This window comes from Gigantopelta aegis, chromosome 3 (genome assembly GCF_016097555.1).
Source record: "Gigantopelta aegis isolate Gae_Host chromosome 3, Gae_host_genome, whole genome shotgun sequence".
In the NCBI taxonomy this organism is placed as follows: Eukaryota; Metazoa; Mollusca; class Gastropoda; order Neomphalida; family Peltospiridae; genus Gigantopelta; species Gigantopelta aegis.
This window is the reverse complement of record NC_054701.1, coordinates 91285917-91305587: the sequence shown is the minus strand read 5'-3', so window position 1 is coordinate 91305587 and position 19671 is coordinate 91285917. Positions and strand designations below refer to the sequence as shown.

The 19671-nt window shown below is 34.9% G+C and overlaps 1 protein-coding gene across 1 annotated transcript; it reads right to left on the bottom strand.

The window, feature by feature from the left end:
- Nucleotides 1–775: 775 nt before the first annotated feature.
- On the bottom strand, nt 776–19597 carry LOC121369324 (replication factor C subunit 5-like). Its single transcript, XM_041494310.1, has 11 exons — nt 19521–19597; nt 14583–14647; nt 13890–14026; nt 13508–13587; nt 12486–12559; nt 11647–11806; nt 11044–11125; nt 4439–4568; nt 3772–3849; nt 2340–2394; nt 776–1988 (listed from the first exon to the last, which is right to left on the bottom strand). Exons 1-11 carry the CDS (start codon nt 19547–19549, stop codon nt 1895–1897), a joined length of 984 nt encoding a protein of 327 aa, XP_041350244.1. The 5' UTR covers nt 19550–19597; the 3' UTR covers nt 776–1894.
- Between the last annotated feature and the right edge of the window lie 74 nt (nt 19598–19671).

The following is a 19671-nucleotide window of genomic DNA, read 5'->3' as shown; positions in this document are numbered from 1 at the left end:
ACAAGTGGTTTTAAAACATATCTAAGAAGCAAAAGAGAGTTAGATACATTTGGAAGGCTAAAATTATATGAAACATCTTCAACGGACACCAAAAAATTAGTTATATTACTGCTGGACATTTTGTTAAGGACCATATAATACACCATACCACTCACGAGTAGGTTGGGGAAAATCCAGTATTCGAAAATCCACCAATGAGGATCGATCCTGTGACCCAAGCTCCTAGGCGAGCATTCAACCAATTGAGTTAAATAATTCCCCAATCTCATTCGAATAACACTAGCATGTGTCAAAAAGATGTGGGATATTATATTTATTGGTTTTGTGGTGGCCATCTTGGATTTGCATCTACCTTGATTAAGCTACTCATTTGGAAAGGTTATCACCTCAAAATAATATCTCCACAACTATACGAACAAGGTGATGTGGCTTGAAATTTGCCACCTCAGATGGTACCGATCGTCACTCTGGCCCATGGACTAGATGTGTAAAGATTTGTTTGCAACCATATATTGCCGTTTGGTAAAATGTGGTAACCGGAGACCTTTTTAACATGCATTTGCATCATTGTACCTTCCAAATTAGCTGTAGTCCATGTGAAAATGCGTAGAGATTTGTTTGCAACTCTATATAGCTGTTTGGTAGTAATGCTAATATGATTAAACGTTGTAATGCAGATTCGGGCATTTTTGTTTAATTCGGGCAAGAGCCAGCCTGCCCACCTACAAAAATAGGAGCCTGTACCCCTGAAATAATAAAGAACACCAATTAACCATTTGATATAAATGCAAGTTTTTATTTGATTTATCCCTGGAAAGGCCGTCCATCTAGAGAATGTTCTGGCAGCTTTAGAAGCCGCATTACATCGATAGTGTCAGCTGTTACCTCTTGATGTATCGGACAACTCACTGGGGGATGAGAAGGGTAGAGGCTGTCATCCAGACACATGGAGGTTCAACTTGCTTCAGACGTTTTGAACTGGGAATATTTTTATGAGTTTACAATGAATCTTTTCTGACAAATATAGTAAATAAGACTCTCACAGATGTTCCCAGATCCATTGGTAAGTTGGATACCAAGATACAATTTACTTGATCAAAGTGTAATAGTTGCCGACTGTATTAAAAGTGGCTTTCTACTTAAATACACATGTAGGATGTATCACTATCAGTTGGACATGAAATGCATATACCATGGCCAACCTTTGAGAGAGAGAGAGAGAGAGAGAGAGAGAGAGAGAGAGAGAGAGAGAGAGCGAGCGCACCTTTAACATGCCCCTATATCACTACGGTTTCGGGCATGTCTGTCGCAGGCCAGGTCTCTGGATAGCCAGTGTTTTGGTCTGTGACAGAATACCAACCTTTGAACAAATAAACGTAATTGGATTCAACAGTTAATACATACATCAAGGAACTGGAAGGGAAGTAACTCCATATTATACTCAACTTGGAAGCTTGAATAAATTACTTTGTCAAGCAAGCAACGCTCAACAAACATGATCATCAGAACATACTACATGCCATGCCATGTTCTTAGGTTGCAAATGGTTTTTGTTCATTTCCATCAGCATTTGACCAAAGGTATCCACAGAAAATGGTTTGATTGGTCTCCAGAAGCTTTAATTTCAACCTGTCCTGACTGTTGGTTGTAATGACACAAGTCGTTCAACTCCCAGTGTTGACCTGACTGGTCTGTCCCGAGTTCAGTTGTTAATTTGTAAGTAAGGCCATAAGCCTGTATATACACATGGAGGACGAGCTGGTCTGTCCGAGTTCAGTTGTTAATTTGTAAGTAAGGCTGTAAGCCTGTATATACACATGGAGGACCAGCTTAATCTGTGAATTCCTGTCACAATATTAACTTTATCAATTTATGTCCTGTGACACATGTCATATCACTCCTTGGTAATAAGGTTCCTCGCTAGCTGAAATGCAGCAATCATTGAACTCAGCTGTATTTTCTCACTCGTACCTGACGCTAAACGGTATCTGAAAATAATACTGCATCAGTCAGTATAGGTAACGAAAACAAATATTTTCCTTATAATTAAAAATAACACCACATTGGTGCATGGTATAAAACAAATATTTGGCAGTCAAAATCTTAAACATATGTACGACTAGCTAGGTTACTGTCATATTTATATATATTTAAAAAAAATAAAAAAATGTACAAGATGTATTTTAATAGAGCACTCTGCTATTAAAAAATTGTGATAAAATAATTAGTAATGTAACCTAATTATCAAAAAGTTAAATGTTAATCATATTGGAAAAAAGAAAAATTACAATTATTTTGTGTACAACTCTGATAGATTAATAGATTAAACCCCCACTTACTCAACATCTGCCAACTTCTCCAGTAAGTGAATACGCACATGAACTGGCAGATCCACTGAAAACAAAGAAATGCAGAGTGAACACAAATATTCATTTTTTAATAAATGTTAACAATCAAGAAAAAAGGGTTATGCTTTCTCTTTTCTGCACAGTATCCAGACATGAAGACATCAGGGTTGGTCATCCACTCCATTGCTTTTGGTGATTACAGCTCAAGACAAGATCTTTGCAAATAGTCAGTGATCCTGGAATGTACCTGGTTCAAACTTGAATTGGTGCTGTACTAACTAGCCTAAATAACAGGAAGGCTTCACAAATTAGTTCCTCAAAAGTGAACAATTTATAGGTTGTTGCCATGTCACATTGTGCGATGCTATTGTCCAAGTCTAGAATCCAGTGAAAAATTGCTTTGTACAATGCTGAAGTTCTTACATACCAACAGTGACAGCAGTGCCACCAACAAGATTGGTTTCGATACAATTTGGAAATAACAAAATGCACCCAAACCAACAACAAAAAAAGAGAAAGAAGGAACATTGAAATAGGAGTGGAAGAAAGGAAGAAATGCACCGTTTAAAGTCAGGGCAAGTTATGAAGACAAATGGTATATCCAAATGTTCTATTGTGAACACATTAAAAATATATCCGTCCCATCCTCCTACAAAAATGTTTGGTTTGGTTAGACTAGACTAAGAAGAAAAATTAAATTTTATATGGAAAGAAAATATAAAAAACCCCAACTATTTTTGTGTGGAATTTAGAAAACAATCAGCTTAGAAATAATTATCTTGTAGTAAATTACCTGGTATGATAAACAAGCGTTCCCTGTGTGAAGGATTATAGTTGGAACTGTGTGAATAGTTATGTTATTAAATAACTATCTTGTAGTAAATTCCCTGGTATGATAAACAAGCATTCCCTGTATGAAGGATTATAGTTGGAACTGTGTGAATAGCTATGTTATTAAATAAGTATCTTGTAGTAAATTCCCTGGTATGATAAACAAGCGTTCCCTGTATGAAGGATTATAGTTGGAACTGTGTGAATAGCTATGTTATTAAATAACTATCTTGTAGTAAATTCCCTGGTATGATAAACAAGCGTTCCCTGTGTGAAGGATTATAGTTGGAACTGTGTGAATAGCTATGTTATTAAATAAGTATCTTGTAGTAAATTCCCTGGTATGATAAACAAGCGTTCCCTGTGTGAAGGATTATAGTTGGAACTGTGTGAATAGCTATGTTATTAAATCTATTGTTAAAGGTAGATAATAAAATAGTTTTTTATTCTGCAAATAATGTCAACATAAAAATTATTATATAAACAAAAAATATAACACTTTTGATGTACATTCTTTATTTATTTTATGCCTGAGCCGTTATTACTGTAGGGTGCGTTATGCTATTGAACTATGTGATTCTCTGTTGCATACCTCTGTGGACGAACTGGTGAACCTCAGTAAGTATGTCCTGTAGTGCTAAACCCTTGGCAGACTTCAGGTGCATTATATCTTTGTTGTCAAGGAAACCTCCATTCTAGAAGACATGCTTCATGCAGTAAAGATTCCAATATTTCAGCTTAATATATATCTTTGTATCAAAAATTAATTAACAAGAAACTTCAAATATTCCTGCCATTTTATATTAAATTTGCAATTGTGTATTTCAAAAAAAATTCTGAATAGTCAATGGCTGCACTGTAACTTATGCTAAGCCAATCAATTAAGAATTGAAAAACAACAATGAAACACCATATTAGCAAATAGCACTAGGCAGTGTTTATGGTTTAAAAATTGCTGATGAGCTAGAAACTTGCCTTCTATAATGATGTAGGATAATTGCTCTCAGTGTACAAATTCACAGTAAGTTTAGTAAAATAAATTAGTAACACTGGCATATGACGGAATCAGTGTTTCATTCACACGGAAATAGTTTTGCACAAGCACACGAATGAGAGTAATTACAGATACCAAACCATAAGGTGGTATAAAATTAATTCTATCACACTGTCATATCAAACGATAAGTACTGAATGTGTGTTATAAAATTAATCTTTTAAACATTCGGGGTGTAATTCTCGCACCCTGTCTGTAAGGATACTGTTGTAAGACGTTGAGAAGCTGTCGTTTAGGACCCAGTTGACGATGTTCTCGATGTCTCGACTCAGCGGGTGACCAACACATGTGTACACATTTTCCTCATTCACTTGGTCATATGCCATACTTGTACTCTGTTGGGGAAAAACAAAACACTTAAAAAAGCTCTACACAAAACAGTAACACAAGTAAAGACAAAACATGTTAAACATTTGGTCTTACAGTTTATGAAACAAGATTTTTAGATCATAATTCACAGCAGTGCAAGATGTAGGGCTCGGAATTGCTGTAGGAAGAGAGCATCACTTTTGTGCCGTCAGTAAAGCTCATCAACAATGACAAAATGTAATAACCAGGTGTACATTATCTGCCAATATTTAACATATTTGCATGTTTGAAATATGTCTCCATACAGCAAAATAACCATTCAGTCGTGTTTATTCGCGGCAAATGTCACTTTTAAAATTGCTGTGGGAGACAAATTCTTAAATTGGAGCCATGCAAGACGACACCAGCAAGTATCTTAATATAGACACCAGCAAGTATCTTAATATAGACCGTGGGCCCACTATAACACCCCCTGCCCCCCTCCCCTAGGGATTTTTCAAGATGAGTATATCTTTGAAGCCTATCCATAGACATATTCAAATCAGCTTGTCTGCAGGCTATCTGTTGGTGGGTGTGCCTGTAGGGCACTTTAGAGTGTAGGCACCCTATTTATTTTTAACAGGGCAAATTTCTGATCAAGGTGAATGAATGTTCCACATAATTTTCAAAAATATTTGAAAATAATTCTGGACTATATCACTGCTTTTACTTTAAAGCTGGGTTACTGGTGAATGTATTCCACCAAAAAATAATACATTTTTGGCATCTGACTAAGCATAGTGAGTCAAAGAATTTGAAATGTCCTGAGTATTACAAACATAGTATATGAAAAAACTGCATGGCAATGTTCAAGTTAACATCCAGACATATTCTGAACAGGTTTAAGACCAAATTATGAATGCTATTCATGCTAAATTACATCTTCATAACAACAAACCACAAAGCAATGCAATATACAGTATGGATATAGTACCGGGGGTATACTCACCAGCAAAAGTTACACAGTTCCAGATATACGTAATTCTCTATGTACATGTGTATATATACATACCGTACCTAAAACATTCTGATCCTTTTATTATTGTATTGTATTTAATATCTGAAGGCAGCATTACTTAAATATGGTGCAGTACATGCTGTATAAACCATTTACATGGATATTTTGAATATTTTTATATTACACACAAGTCTTACAAACATAAAAAGTGAATTTACATACCATTCTAGGCAAGTCTGCATTACATATACAATTTATCTGTCTCACAACAGTTCATCTTACAATAGCTAGGTTTTTTGTTGCTTTTTGTAATATTTTAGAATTGCAGTTCTATTTATATTATGCTTAATTTACGTTTTGCTGTATATATTTTATATCTACATAGAATATTGTCATCAGGCAAATATCTAGCACTATAAAAATCTAACTTTCATTCCCAATTCTCAATCATTTTATGTGACCCAAATATGATATATGTGAAGTTTACAATTTTCTATTTCTACATCCTTCCTTTTATTCTATTAAGTAGATGTTAATAACAATTACAAAACAATATAATATGAGGTATGAATAATTATATACTTCTCAAAATAAGTTACTAGTAAGCAATGCCAGAAATGTATTAATTTCTATGTATACACATACTTAGGATTGCCTGAAGCTTTTATTATTAAAAAAACAAATTGACCTGGCTTTTTTCTATAGCATATTGAGGCTTCATTATTCAAATATGGTTAAGTATATGGAGTTTATATACTATGTTCACAAATTTATGAATATGTCCCTCTGTTCTTAGTACCAACCAATTATAAGTACCTTTCCTCGGCATGTGTGTTAAAATATTTACAATTCATCTATCTCACAGAAGCTTGTACTATTTTTAAAAACATATTTGTATTTAAATTGTACTTAATTTATGCTTTGGTTTATATAATTGACATCGGATATAGTCATCAGGCATATCTAGTACTTGACTTTCTTTTTATTTCAGTCTTATCATCTGACTCAAATATAATGTCTATTATGTTCACAATATCTGTAATTTCTTATTTTGTCCTCTAGGCCTTTGCTCTTGTTCCTCCCTCAGTATGTCAACAGCTCTTGTTATCAGATCACAAACCATCCAATTCAGCTTCAGTATTTCTTTGGACATTTCTCAGCCATTTCTATGTGGTTGAGGAATACCCTGGACTTCGTGATATGACTAATACCATATGAGACCATGGCAATTTGCTCTCTTGGTACAGCATATTTTCAGGGAATATCTACTGGATGGAAGGTTTGCAACTAATCCACAGTAGCATAATAACAGCATTCGTGGTTTGGCACTAAATTTCTCATGTGAAATGGGTTCTTCCAAGCCACACTTGATATAAGGAATCCCTACAAAAGTCTTAAGAGACTAGAAGACCATTTAAATGAAAAAAAGAAAACTCTGCCCTCAGCTTCTTGGGAAGAGGGTTCTATTTGTGAGACAAAGTACATGTTTCAAACGCAAACCATGTCTGAGGGTGTTGTAAAGTGCACAAGAAAATGCCGAAACAAAGATTATACTTCAATGTCTGTACATTACTGCCAGTTCACCATCCCAGATACGGACATTTGTATACACTCAATTTGGCAACAAGAGGCATCTTATAGATGTGCACAGCATCATTAAGGATGCAGGGAAGACACCAACTAGCAATACCAGCTGTGCTTGCCATTATTGGCTATGATACCAACAGTACTTTTATGCAGAATGGAAAACTGGAGGTTTTGAACATTCTCAAGCAACACCAAGACTTCCTTGAAATGTTGTTAGCTCATGGAAGTTCAGCAAAAATTGATATTCATATATTTAAGAAGCAGATCATTTCATATACCTTCTCTATGGGAGTGCAGGTGCAAATAACATACAAAAACATCATGACTTGAGAAATATCTGGAAATGTTTGTTGCCAAACCAAGGATGATAATATTGAACTACGGTAGAGTATAAATCAGCCTTCTCCACTCTACATGTATGTATTCACTGAGAATGCTCTGAGAATGCACATAAAGAGAACAAATTGCCAAGTTGTCATTTGGTATCAGTCATGCCACGCATACCAGGCTATTCCCCAATCAAATGGTCATATGGCTGAGAAATTTTAGAAGGCACACTAGAGATGAAATAGTGATATGATACCATGAGAGCTGATGGACATACTGATGGGGGAACCAGAGCAGAGCCTGGAGAAGAGAATGCCAGAAATTGTGAACATGACAGACATATTTTAATTGCATGAAAATGCAAAGGAATATGAAAGGAAGTCAAAACTTTCCTAGACAATATTGGATTTATACACTTGAGCATAAGTTAAGCACAATGTAAATATAAAGGCAAATCTAAAAATATTACAAACACAGACTAGTATAAGATGAACATCTGTGAGATAGATGACTTGTACATGTAATGCAAAAGAAATTATGGTAGGTACACAAAACTGATGCTTTAAATTTTTAACACTGGTGTTTAGTAAAGAGGGACATATTCATAATATTGATGCACATACATGTATACTCAACAAAATTAATTAAGGGCTAGTAAACTTTCTTATATTATAATATAATTCTTTGTTACTGTCATATTATTTTAGCATGTTTTGGTCATATATATGGCTTCTATACATTGTTTCAGTAAACATTTACTGGTTATACATGCAAAAAACACTGGGATTTCACATACTGATATGAGCATTAGGCAATATTGAAATGAGCATTAGGCAAATATTTGTTACACATTTGTTCAGAATGTTTTTTGTCATTGTGTTCCCTCAAAATTGTTATTTAAGTCATTAAGTTTAAGAACATGCCACAATGCTGACAACTTTCAACGGAAGAAGTTGTATTTTCCCCCATATTTAAAGGAAAATGCTAAAATATCTATTGGATCTTAATTAATTTTGTTGAGTATAGTATAGGCAGATATACTGAACCATATTTGAATAATGCTGCCTCAATATATTAAATACAGTGCAGTTTTTAATAGTAAAAGGTTCAAGCAGCACAAATTATGTGTAAATATAGAAAATAATGCATTTCAGGCATTGCTTAACTTTTGCCGATGAGTATAACATTATTCATACCACATATTGCCTTGTTATTTGGTTTGGTTTAACATCTAGTATAGGATGAATAGCATTCATTTTGGCCTTATATCAGTTAAACATTTATATGGATGACAACTTTATCACTATATTTAATTTTTCAATATAGTGTTTTTGGGACACAAAATGTGCAACGGTACCCCCAATCAAATGGCGATATTTTTTTTAATCCACCAACATTTTTGCTGCAGACAAGCAGATATTACATTCATATATAATGAGGTATCTAAAAATACTTGTCTCCAAAAATCACTGGGGGGAAAGGGTTTCGGTATCTGGGCCATGGACTAATATAGCACAATCTTCAGCACCGATTTAATTCATATTTATGGAATAAAACAACTTTCAGGAATTGTGTTGATGTATGATGACAAATTACTAACACGCAAAATAAGACAGGGCCAGTTTGGCCATGACACTGTTTAATTTCCAGGGCATTGGAGAATTTAACTAGGTCATTGCATTAATACAACTAAATACCAGACAGATTCAAGGGGGGAGGGGGGTGGAAAACCAGGGGACCAACCCTAAAAATAATCAAGTGCCCCTTTCTTTCCTCTTAATTTTGTTTCCCACTGGGAAGCCTTTTTGACAAGTTAGTCCATATGTCCTTTTCCCATTAACCTCTACCTCCCACCAATATTTACTAGATCCATCTCTCAGTGTTTTCCTTACTGAACTAAACCAGTCACAGCGCAAATATATCAACTTTATCTTCAACAAATCTTAACAATACCAGAAGTAACTACTGAACCCTCTCTAAAGTGGTCAGACTGAGCCCACTGCTAAAGCCGATGGGGAAATGGCAGGTGTGTGACGAAACTTTAATGCAAAATTTGACATCATTGTGGCTGCTGGTGTTGAAGAAATAATACCTATATTTTACCTTTTTACTTTGTAAAGGTGCGACAAGCCCCCCCCCACACAAAAACAACCATGTTTATTTAATTAGCTTTTTGGTAAATTGTTAATGAAATATATTTGCAAATTCAACTTAATTTTGTTTTTGGCGAACAACAGATTACCCCTGCCATAGGCAATAACAAACACTGTGAAGCTAATATTTAACTGATTCCAACTGGGATTATACTGTCATGGCATATGGCATTTCAGTGGTCCGCTATGTGTTGGTAACCCAGTCTGTAAAGATTTGTTTTAAACAGACAGCAGTAATAACAGGGCTAGCTCTGGGTAATCAGAAAATTTCACCAAATTATCTAAAAAATGCAAAACCTAGAGCTGTTTTCCAACAAAATATAAATTATAACAAAATATTTTTTTGCCAAATTAAAATAAAATTTGCCAATTCTTGTAAAAATTTGCAATTGGCGAATTTGACGAGTGGCATAGCTAGCCCTGAATAATTAAGTTTAATGAGTAAATACTATGACTGCATAGAACTAGGACGTAAACATGTCATTCTATTTTTGTTACACAAACTGGGAAAAAGATGTACAGTGGACTCTGTCTAAACCGGATCTCTGCGTAAACCAGTCCATTTCCAAAGCCCCGTCCAACTACCGTTTATCTCTTAGGTATAAATCTCTGCCTAATCCGTATTCTGTCTACTCCGGACTCCGGATCAAAAATCAAGAATGAAAGAACCATTCATATATTAATTACCTCCGTCTACACCGGATTGGGATTTGACTGAACGACAGGCTGCTTAATTAGTTGAACAATGATAGTCAATAGCCAAGTAAACAGGACACCGTCGCAAGATCAAATACAAAATGTAATCGCACTCGTGTGTGTGTGTGTATTTTATGTTGTCTTATTTCATTTATAATGGTGGAGCTAAAGTCAAATTAATACAAGAATTTGATTCAAATCCATAGTAAAAACAGAAAGATTTAGCCCAAATTTTTTAATTCGTACGTACGAATAAACAATGTTTTAGGAAATAAAATGAAATTTAACCTAGTACAAATATTAGAACGACCAGAAACACGTTTAAAGTTCTGCCACTAATATTTTATGCAGAAAAATATATTAATTACAATAGTTAAAATGTCTCTGTTAGTCGATGACATCTTAAAAATTGCAACAAACTCAGGAATGTCCCTTTAAGTATATTTTTTTTATGTCTGTGAAATAATCGATTGCAAGTTTGGCTTGTATGACTGTGTTTTCCAAGCATCCATGGATTCAAATGTCATTGTTGATCATTCAAGAACCATAACTCTGGATGAACCGGTCCTCTATGTAAACCGGACTATTTCGACGGTACGAAGTGAGTCCGGTATAGACAGAGTCCACTGTAACTAAATTATAAAGTTAACCATAATAAATAGACTCCTGAACTAAAATGGTATTTACAATAAACAATGGTTTTTTCTGAAGAAAAAAAAGAAGGTGCATTAAAGACTGCACCTGTAGAATGTTGAGAGCTTTCCTCATATCTCCACAAGCAAGAGTTACTAAGGCTGTCATTCCATCGGGTGTGACCTTCACCCTGCAAAAATTAGCAAGACAAATTTGTATGAGATCCACTTGGAAAGTGTAGCACAATGATCACATGAAGCTGTGTATATTAACGTATCAATAATAGTACAAGATCGGTTTAAAATGGTAAAAGAAAATCCCCTAACCCAAACAGAACTTCCTAGACTTCTATGTCACAGTCTTACGGCCTTCTGTAAATAAATGTTACCCGATAGAAACTCAAAATTCAGACCTTGCTGTTCAGACCATCACTCCCTAGTTCAAGGAGTAATTTTAGCTCATTAAACTTGACCCCCCCCACCAAAAAAAAAAACCCACCCCCCTACCACAAAATTATTAAATATTAATACTCAATATGGGAATATCTTAACAGACTCACAATAATCTAAATTAAAGGAGCAATTAATAGCTCTTCTCAATTATTTTTCATAGCAAGGTTTGAAAATTAATTTTAAAAGCATACAGTTTCTAATTTTAAACAGAAAAATGTATTTAAAAAAAGGATCAATTAAAATACAAACTACCACACACCCCTCCTGCTGTATAACATATTCTAGTCGCGGTACCATCTGTTCTGTTCCCAGCGGTCCGAATCGGAAACGTGTGCACCTCGACTGCAAGGCAGGGATGATCTTAGAGAGGTAGTTACATATAATGCAAAATCTTGTGTTTTCGGTAAACTTTTCAATCACTGAAAAATACAAATACTGATCATATTGAAGTCCCATGCTCAATTCTCCATATTTACTCAAACAATTGCACTAATACAAACAATATTACAGTTTTAATAAATCCATTGTCTCACTTCACCATATTTAGTGATTTTCCTAGAAATTAGGCAAGGCATGGTAGACCAAAAATTTGGGGCATTTTCACCATTTTCAGGGCACTTGTTTTTCATTAAAAATACACAAAAATGAACTGAAATAAACATTAATGTAATTTATGTGCTTGCTTTAATAAATGAATGGCAAGATATAAAATGCATATTTTATTAATTAATAATACCTTTTTTGTGTTTTATAAAGGCAATTTTGGAATTAATTACTGAAAAAGGTTTGTTTAATATCAGGGCAGTATGGTGCTGATTAAGGCAAGATGGTGCTAGACTATTGAGGCTAAAACAGATAGGGAAACACTAATATTATAACAACATTTACTCTGAAGACAAAGTACAACTACTACTGTTATAAACCCATAATCTCACCATACCATATCATCACATCATTTACTAATGCACACACACACAGAGAGAAGGAGAAGGAGAGGGAGAGGGAGAGAGAGAGAGAGCTAGGGAGGGAAGGAGAGAAGAGAGAGAAACAGTGAGAGAGAAGAGAGAGAGGAAGATGAAGGGAGAGAGAGAGGTGTACCTCTGCGAAGAGCATTTTGTGCATCGCGCGTCATCGCATCAGCCTCATCGAGTATCACGATCTTGAAACCAGACCTGAAACACAAAACAAACCCACCCAGTTGGAATAAATATACTGAGAAATAAACCTGTCTAACAGTATGTGATGTTTGTAATACAACACACACATTACCACGCCATATAAGCAATAACTTACAATAAAAATAAACCTGTCTAACAGTCTGTGATGTTTGTAATACAACACACAAATTACCACGCCATATAAGCAATAACTTACAATAAAAATAAAACACATCTGTGATGTTTGTAATACAACACACAAATTACCACGCCATATAAGCAATAACTTGCAATAAAAATAAAACACATCTGTGATGTTTGTAATACAACACACAAATTACCACGCCATATAAGCAATAACTTACAATAAAAATAAAACACATCTGTGATGTTTGTAATACAACACACAAATTACCACGCCATATAAGCAATAACTTACAATAAAAGTAAAACACATCTGTTACGTTAAAGAGATCTCCAATGTTTAATGAGTTCAGATTAAAAATACCCAAATTATTACTACAAAAGATCACTTACGATCATGAAAGTGGGAAACATTTACACAAATTGACACTGGCATTAATTAGCTGCAAGACAGACAGACAACCAGACGTGTGTGTACGTACAGTTGTACATTTCCAGATAAACAAGCATTCCAGGAGTACTGCTAAAGCAATTATCTGTCCCCTACTGGGCCCAAAACCATTTCATATCTCCTAAGTTCAAGGGCCATAACGCTTTGAAAAATGAGTAAATTGCCATGAAACAGGACATGATATTTAAAGCAATACAAAATGTCAGCTCAAAATCTTCTGGCATTGTGAAAAAAGAAGAAGAATATTATAAAATGTATATGTGGGACAGATACAAAGACAGACAGACAGGTGATGGTAAACCCTATAGTCCCCTCTGGTTGGACCTGTAGGGGACTAATACATCAATCTACATGAGAAATATACCCACTTAAATATAGTTCTTGTACTAGCGAAGCTGAGAATTTGATTCCGAACAATTCCAATACCCCTGTCATCTGATGCATTCAACTGTAAAACACAATTTACTTATATAACATATATAAACTATTAGTGTAAAAACAAATGATCAACACGTAACAAACCTGGTGTAATTTTCTCTTCTAATATTTGTTTCTTGTTACCATATCTAGTTGGAGAACAATACTGTTTATAATTTGGTGAATTCTGCTTTAAAATACAAAAATAATATATACATAAAAATTGCAAATTTTATAAAATAAAAGGCTAAACAGAAATTTAATTAGCTTATGTGATGAATTTATTATGCCAACGACACTTAACCTCTGCCTGTTTATCATACATATTCTTACCTCCAATACCATGGAGTTGAACTCTTTTGGTGAATAAATCTGCTTAGCGACAGCCAATATCGTGCTAGTCTTTCCTGTTCCTGGAGGACCGTAGAACAGCAAATGTGGTAACCGCTCCTCCGAAACAAACTTACGAACTGAAAATATCAATTACACTGTAAATGTATGTTTGTCAAAACCAAGACATTGTTATTTTCACTATATTATTGCTGAAAACTTTAACTTTGAGCAGAAAGAAATCTGGAAGTAAAAGAGACCTAGAACTTAGTCTGTGAACAAATAAAAGCCTCAGTGGTGTCGTGGTTAAGCCATCGGAAATAAGGCTGGTAGGTACTGCGTTCGCATACCGGTACCCGCTCCCACCCAGAGCGAGTTTTTAACAACTCAATGGTGAGACCACTACACCCTTTTCTCTCTTACTAACCACTAACCCACTGTCCTGGACAGACAGCCCAGATAGATGAGGTGTGTGCAGGACAAAGTGTTGAACCTTAATTGGATATAAGCATGAAAATAAGTTGAAATGAATGAATGTGAAAAAGTGATTTAAATGCACAAATTTAAGTTAACACAAAAGTTGTGGCCACCGTCACCAGAAAAGTAATATCTATATCTCACTGTGTTACTTTGTAAAGGTGAGACATATATATTACCATGTATACTTTAAACATGAAGGAAATTAGTTAAACTTACTAGTGTTGATAATATCAACATGAGAAATCAGATCATCCAGCTGCTTTGGACGATACTTCTCAACCCTGTAAGAACAAAAGAAATAGTATCAACAGTCAATGACTCATTAGAACCAATATACATTTCACACTGACCAACACACCAGGGCACAGGGGCGGATTAGGATTTAGGTAAGGGGGTTTCCGAAACAATATGAAAATATTTATAATTTGAAATTATAAACTTTACAGGATACCTCTACCTCACAGAGAGAGGCAGAGGCTTTTTTCCAATCGTTGTGCATGACTGAAGGGATGAGGATACACACGTGGACATCAATTTAGATAGGTCTACATGGTGAGGTTGGGATTTTTTTTAGATTGGGGGGGGGGGTCCATGCAACTGGGAAACCCCCCCATAATTCACCCATGAATGGCAGTATATAGTGTGTGTGTGGGCGTGTGTAAACATTCAGAGATTAAGTGTTGTTGCATAATAAAGAAAAATTAAAATCCAGTAAAAATAGAAACTTACTGGTTATTGATATTGACATTTTAAGTAAACATGTATCCTCCTTGAAATGGTATTTCAGAGCCTCTAGATTTCAAAATGTCCTGGGAGGAATGAATGCTGGAATGATCAAAAGTCGTGTGCTATGGAATTGAATGCAACCGCAGTCAACAGGGGGCATGGGGGGCTCCCCCAGAAAGAAAATGGGTTAAGTTTAGGGTATGGGTTAAAAAAATCATACAGTAATAATAAGTTTAATTAATTTTGTTAAAGGTTAACTTTAAAAAAAAAAGTACAAACATACCCATTTTACCCTTTGGCAGAAATCCTGAATAACTAGGTTTAGTATTCCAAATGAATGTAATTTCCATTTATAATCCATATTTAGAGAAATAAGGCCCACTAAATCCATGACTGAGTGCCTTTAAAATATTGGTATATTAATTAAGAAAATGGTAATGATATGAGTTGACTAAATAGTGTGAGGCGAGCTGACAAACTGCGTTGGGGGCGAGTTGGTTTTGGGGAGAGTTTACCTGCTCCCATTTTACATACAGTAACTTGTTTGGTACGATTCCAGAAACAATACGGGTTTTTTCTAATGGCCTAATCTTGCAATGAATGCTTACAAAATAATTATTCAAAAGTTTTTACGCATATAACTGTCTGCTAATTGTATTATTCTGAAGATTGATATCGCATATTTTAATACTTAAAATGGCTGTAACAATCTTCAATAGATGTCATATTGAAGAATCTTAAAAAAACTTGCCTTTATTCCACAACAATAAAAAAAATTATTGATGACAATAGATTTGCAATAAGTCAATTATCCCAGCCAAGGGATCGTCATGTGTGTGTTTGTGTTATCACATGACAAGGTCAGATGTTATTTTAAGCAAGGTCAGGGTGTGCACTTTACGGTCGCCGAATTGCCCATGGCAAGTCAAAACCGTATCATGTGTCGCCTGCCTGGTGACCGGAAATTTCCGCATATTATATTATATATCAAAATGCAAATAACTAATGTTTGTAAGAGATCGGAAAGTTATTTTAAAAATATTTATTGTTTTCAACTGGTTTCCTATTAGTATCTGCACAACCAAACCCATATAGGACATAATAGCGACCACTTCCCCAGTCTATCGAATAATCCAAAACCATTCACAATGCATTGGCGGGTAAATGGATTTGTAGGTTCAATCTGAACACCTCAGCCATGTCCGTTTTTACTTTCCATTTAGTTACAATCGGAACCTGTCACATTCCGCTACGCTATGATTTTGTTTATGAGGCTGAGGTTTTTCGAAGTTACATTGTGTTGGAACATTTTCGTTTCTTACCATATGGAATATACCGAGTCTACTATACCAAATACCCAATTGTCACTGCGTACGATATCAATGTGCAAGTGCTGTGGGAACTTCAAATTAATTGAACTTTTGACAGGTCACTTATGATGAGTGTGTGTAGATTTCTAAACAGCCAGGTTTTGTAATTAGTTCCCTGTTTGATATTGGCTCACATTAACAAATGATACTAGCTCACATTATTATATGATATTGACACAAAATTCTAATTATACATTATTATAGTGATTTACTTTGTATGATTTATAAATATTGTTGTTATCGTTATTATCAATTTCATAATTAAATAGAGATTATGCCTTTAACTTGTGTTGTGTGTTTATTTCTCTAGTGGATGTGATTATTGTTTGTATCTATATAGATTGCTGTCAGCTTAATTTTTTTTTTTACTTCCTCGTCAAACAGCTACAGGAGCATCTTATCAATTCCAAGACCGAACCTTGGAAAAACATTACAGATGTTGGATTGTGTGGGTCCCGTGACAACATAATAATTATAATTTAATTACAACAGTTTGCAATATAACTAAAACAAACTGTTTCCTTCTTTTGTGTTGTTATTTAATTATTGTTTGTATGCTATAACATGTTTTTAAAGTGCAATTTAAGTAAGTTCTTTTTTTAATGACATTCGATCGCAGGCCATTTAAAAGTTGTACAGCTAGGCAAGTCAAAGTGTTGCTGTGAGTGGCCCGATTGGCCAGTCAAAAAAAAAATCCCAAGTGCATACCCTGCAAGGTTATCACACAAAGCTATAGGAAAGGATGAGATTTAATTTAATTTTACAGAAAGATTAATATTTTTAACATTAAAAATATTTGTCAATTTATACATTTCTTTAACATAATAATAGGCATTAATTTTGTAAACAATAGCCTAGAAGGAAATAAACTGCAATTGAGTTATGGTTTAGTTTAGACTTCAGCTGTAGGCAAATAGTCTTGATCATACCAGGTGTTTGTTATAAGTTGTAAGTGTTATTGATTGTCATAAGTGACTATGAATTGATAACCCATGACCCAAATGAAAATTCTACGACTTTCCAGGACGTGTATTAACCCTGTATATCATGCCACTGAATTATTTGTATTAGTCCGTATGTTAAAAAAAATCCTACCACTGGCAAATATACTTCTTTATTTCATTTTCATTTCAACTTATTTTCATGCTTTTATCCAATTAAGGTTCAAGCACGCTGTCCTGGGCACACACCTCAGCTATCTGGGCTGTCTGTCCACGATAGTGATTGTTAGTTGGTTAATGAGAGAGAAGAGGGTGTAGTGGTCTTACACCTACCCATTGAGCCCTTAAGAATTCACTCTGGGTTGGAGCCGGTACCGGGCTGCGAACCCTGTACCTACCAGCCTGTAGTCCGATGGCTTAACCACTGCGCCACTGAGGCCGGTTCCTTATTTCACTAAATCATATTGCGCAATTAACAGTTACAGCGACTCCTTGCAACAGCACATGAAAGGTGGAATTTCAGACACCAATGAATTAAACGTCTTGTTGATTGTGGAGTGACTGGAAATGACAAAAAAATTAGTAGCCCAACGGACTACCGGGTTAAAGACAACTGGTAGTCTGAGTAAAAATTTGGTAACCAAAAAACTCCGGACTACCGTGGAAGTCGAGCCCTGGGTAACCAGTCAATTTGTACCATAGTCATTTTGTACCCAATTTTACCATTTCATACCATAGTTATTTGGTCATTTCGTACCATGTCTGTTTGGTCATTTCGTACCTTGGTCACTTCATACCTCAATCATTTATTGTGCAGCTTAGTTGAATGATAGATAGCAAAATGTCAAATTACCGATTTAAAAATTAACATTAGGCTAATGCAACTGTATTGAAGCCTCACCCCTTAATAAAGACAGTGGGCTAAGGACGTAAGCCTATATAAGATGAGGTTGTCGTATCATATGAAATGATCATCAGTGCCATGGGTTAAATGTCAGTTCGTCTTAAAAACAAACTATCACCTTTATGTGGCCTATCACCTTTATGTGGCCTATCACCTTTATGTGGCAATATACATGTATATGTTCAGAAAAGTGAATTCAATAGGGTTAATTAATGACCACTGAAACACATTTCATCGTTAATTTACGTCTCATATTCATTTAAACCTATATTCATTTAAACCGTTGCTCACTTTACAAGGTATGTTTACACATCAACGTTTATTCGTCAGCAATAAAAATAAGAAGTGGCATACCATGACAAAAATAACATACCGAGTACGAAATGACTATGGTACGAAATGACCAAACATTATGGTACGAGATGGTAAAAAGTAGGTACGGAATGACTGGTACAAAATGACCAAAGCACTATGGTACGGATTGACTGTGGTACGAAATGACCATAAACTATGGTACGAAATGACTAGTATTAACTTGTATTTTGACACTTGTTTTGTATACATGCTTCTTATTTACGTCACCATCAGTCAACTATTTGCGTGTCGTCAACCGCAGTTTATGTGTCAATGGCAGTTACCTATTTTCGTGTCACCCGTGTAATTCTAAATCAATAGAAAACAACTTGACACAAGTATGTTCAATTAATCATGTTTAATTTATTCTGTAACAAGCATCCAATGTCACCGGTATGGTATGGTATAGTATGGATAATATACCTTCATATAAAATATATAAATGTATGTATGTATAATACATTCTGTCAACATGTGAATAGCTATTATTATACTTATAAGTTACAGGTAACATTGAAAGTAATATATTATATGTATTTGATCTAGAACATATTCTGATGTCATAAAAACTACACACAAGTTGCTATACAGTATTGGATATATCAGTTTGTAATATCCATACGAGTTCACTGCATTTTTCCCCATACGAGTAAGTCTTCCATACGAGTTCACTGCATTTTCCCCCATAGGAGTAAGTTTTCCATACGAGTTCACCGCAAGCCGAATCATTACACTGTAACTGTTGAGTAACTCTCCTTTCACGTTTTATGAACACACGTCATCAGTCAAAAGTAGGGTACAATTATTTATATGTACAAAATACAAACTAACAACATTATGTTTCTTATTGAAAACATACCATGGTAAATTAGGAGTTTTCTTATCCATGTTTTGTTGAAATAAGCGCGAAATCAAGATCTTGACTGGTATTTCGTTATTCGTTAACAAATATAGCTGGCAAACACAAAACCAGTTAAGTTGAGAATCTCGAACATATTTGTCACGTGATG

Bases quoted from the DNA above. Each gene is read 5' to 3' on its own strand.
- LOC121369324 (XM_041494310.1), bottom strand. From the start codon at position 19,549: ATGGATAAGAAAACTCCTAATTTACCATG. The intron at 14,648-19,520 runs GTATGTTTTCAA...TTGTTCTTACAG, and splicing joins AAAACTCCTAATTTACCATG to GGTTGAGAAGTATCGTCCAA. The intron at 3,850-4,438 runs GTATCCTTACAG...TTGACAACAAAG, and splicing joins CTTCTCAACGTCTTACAACA to ATATAATGCACCTGAAGTCT.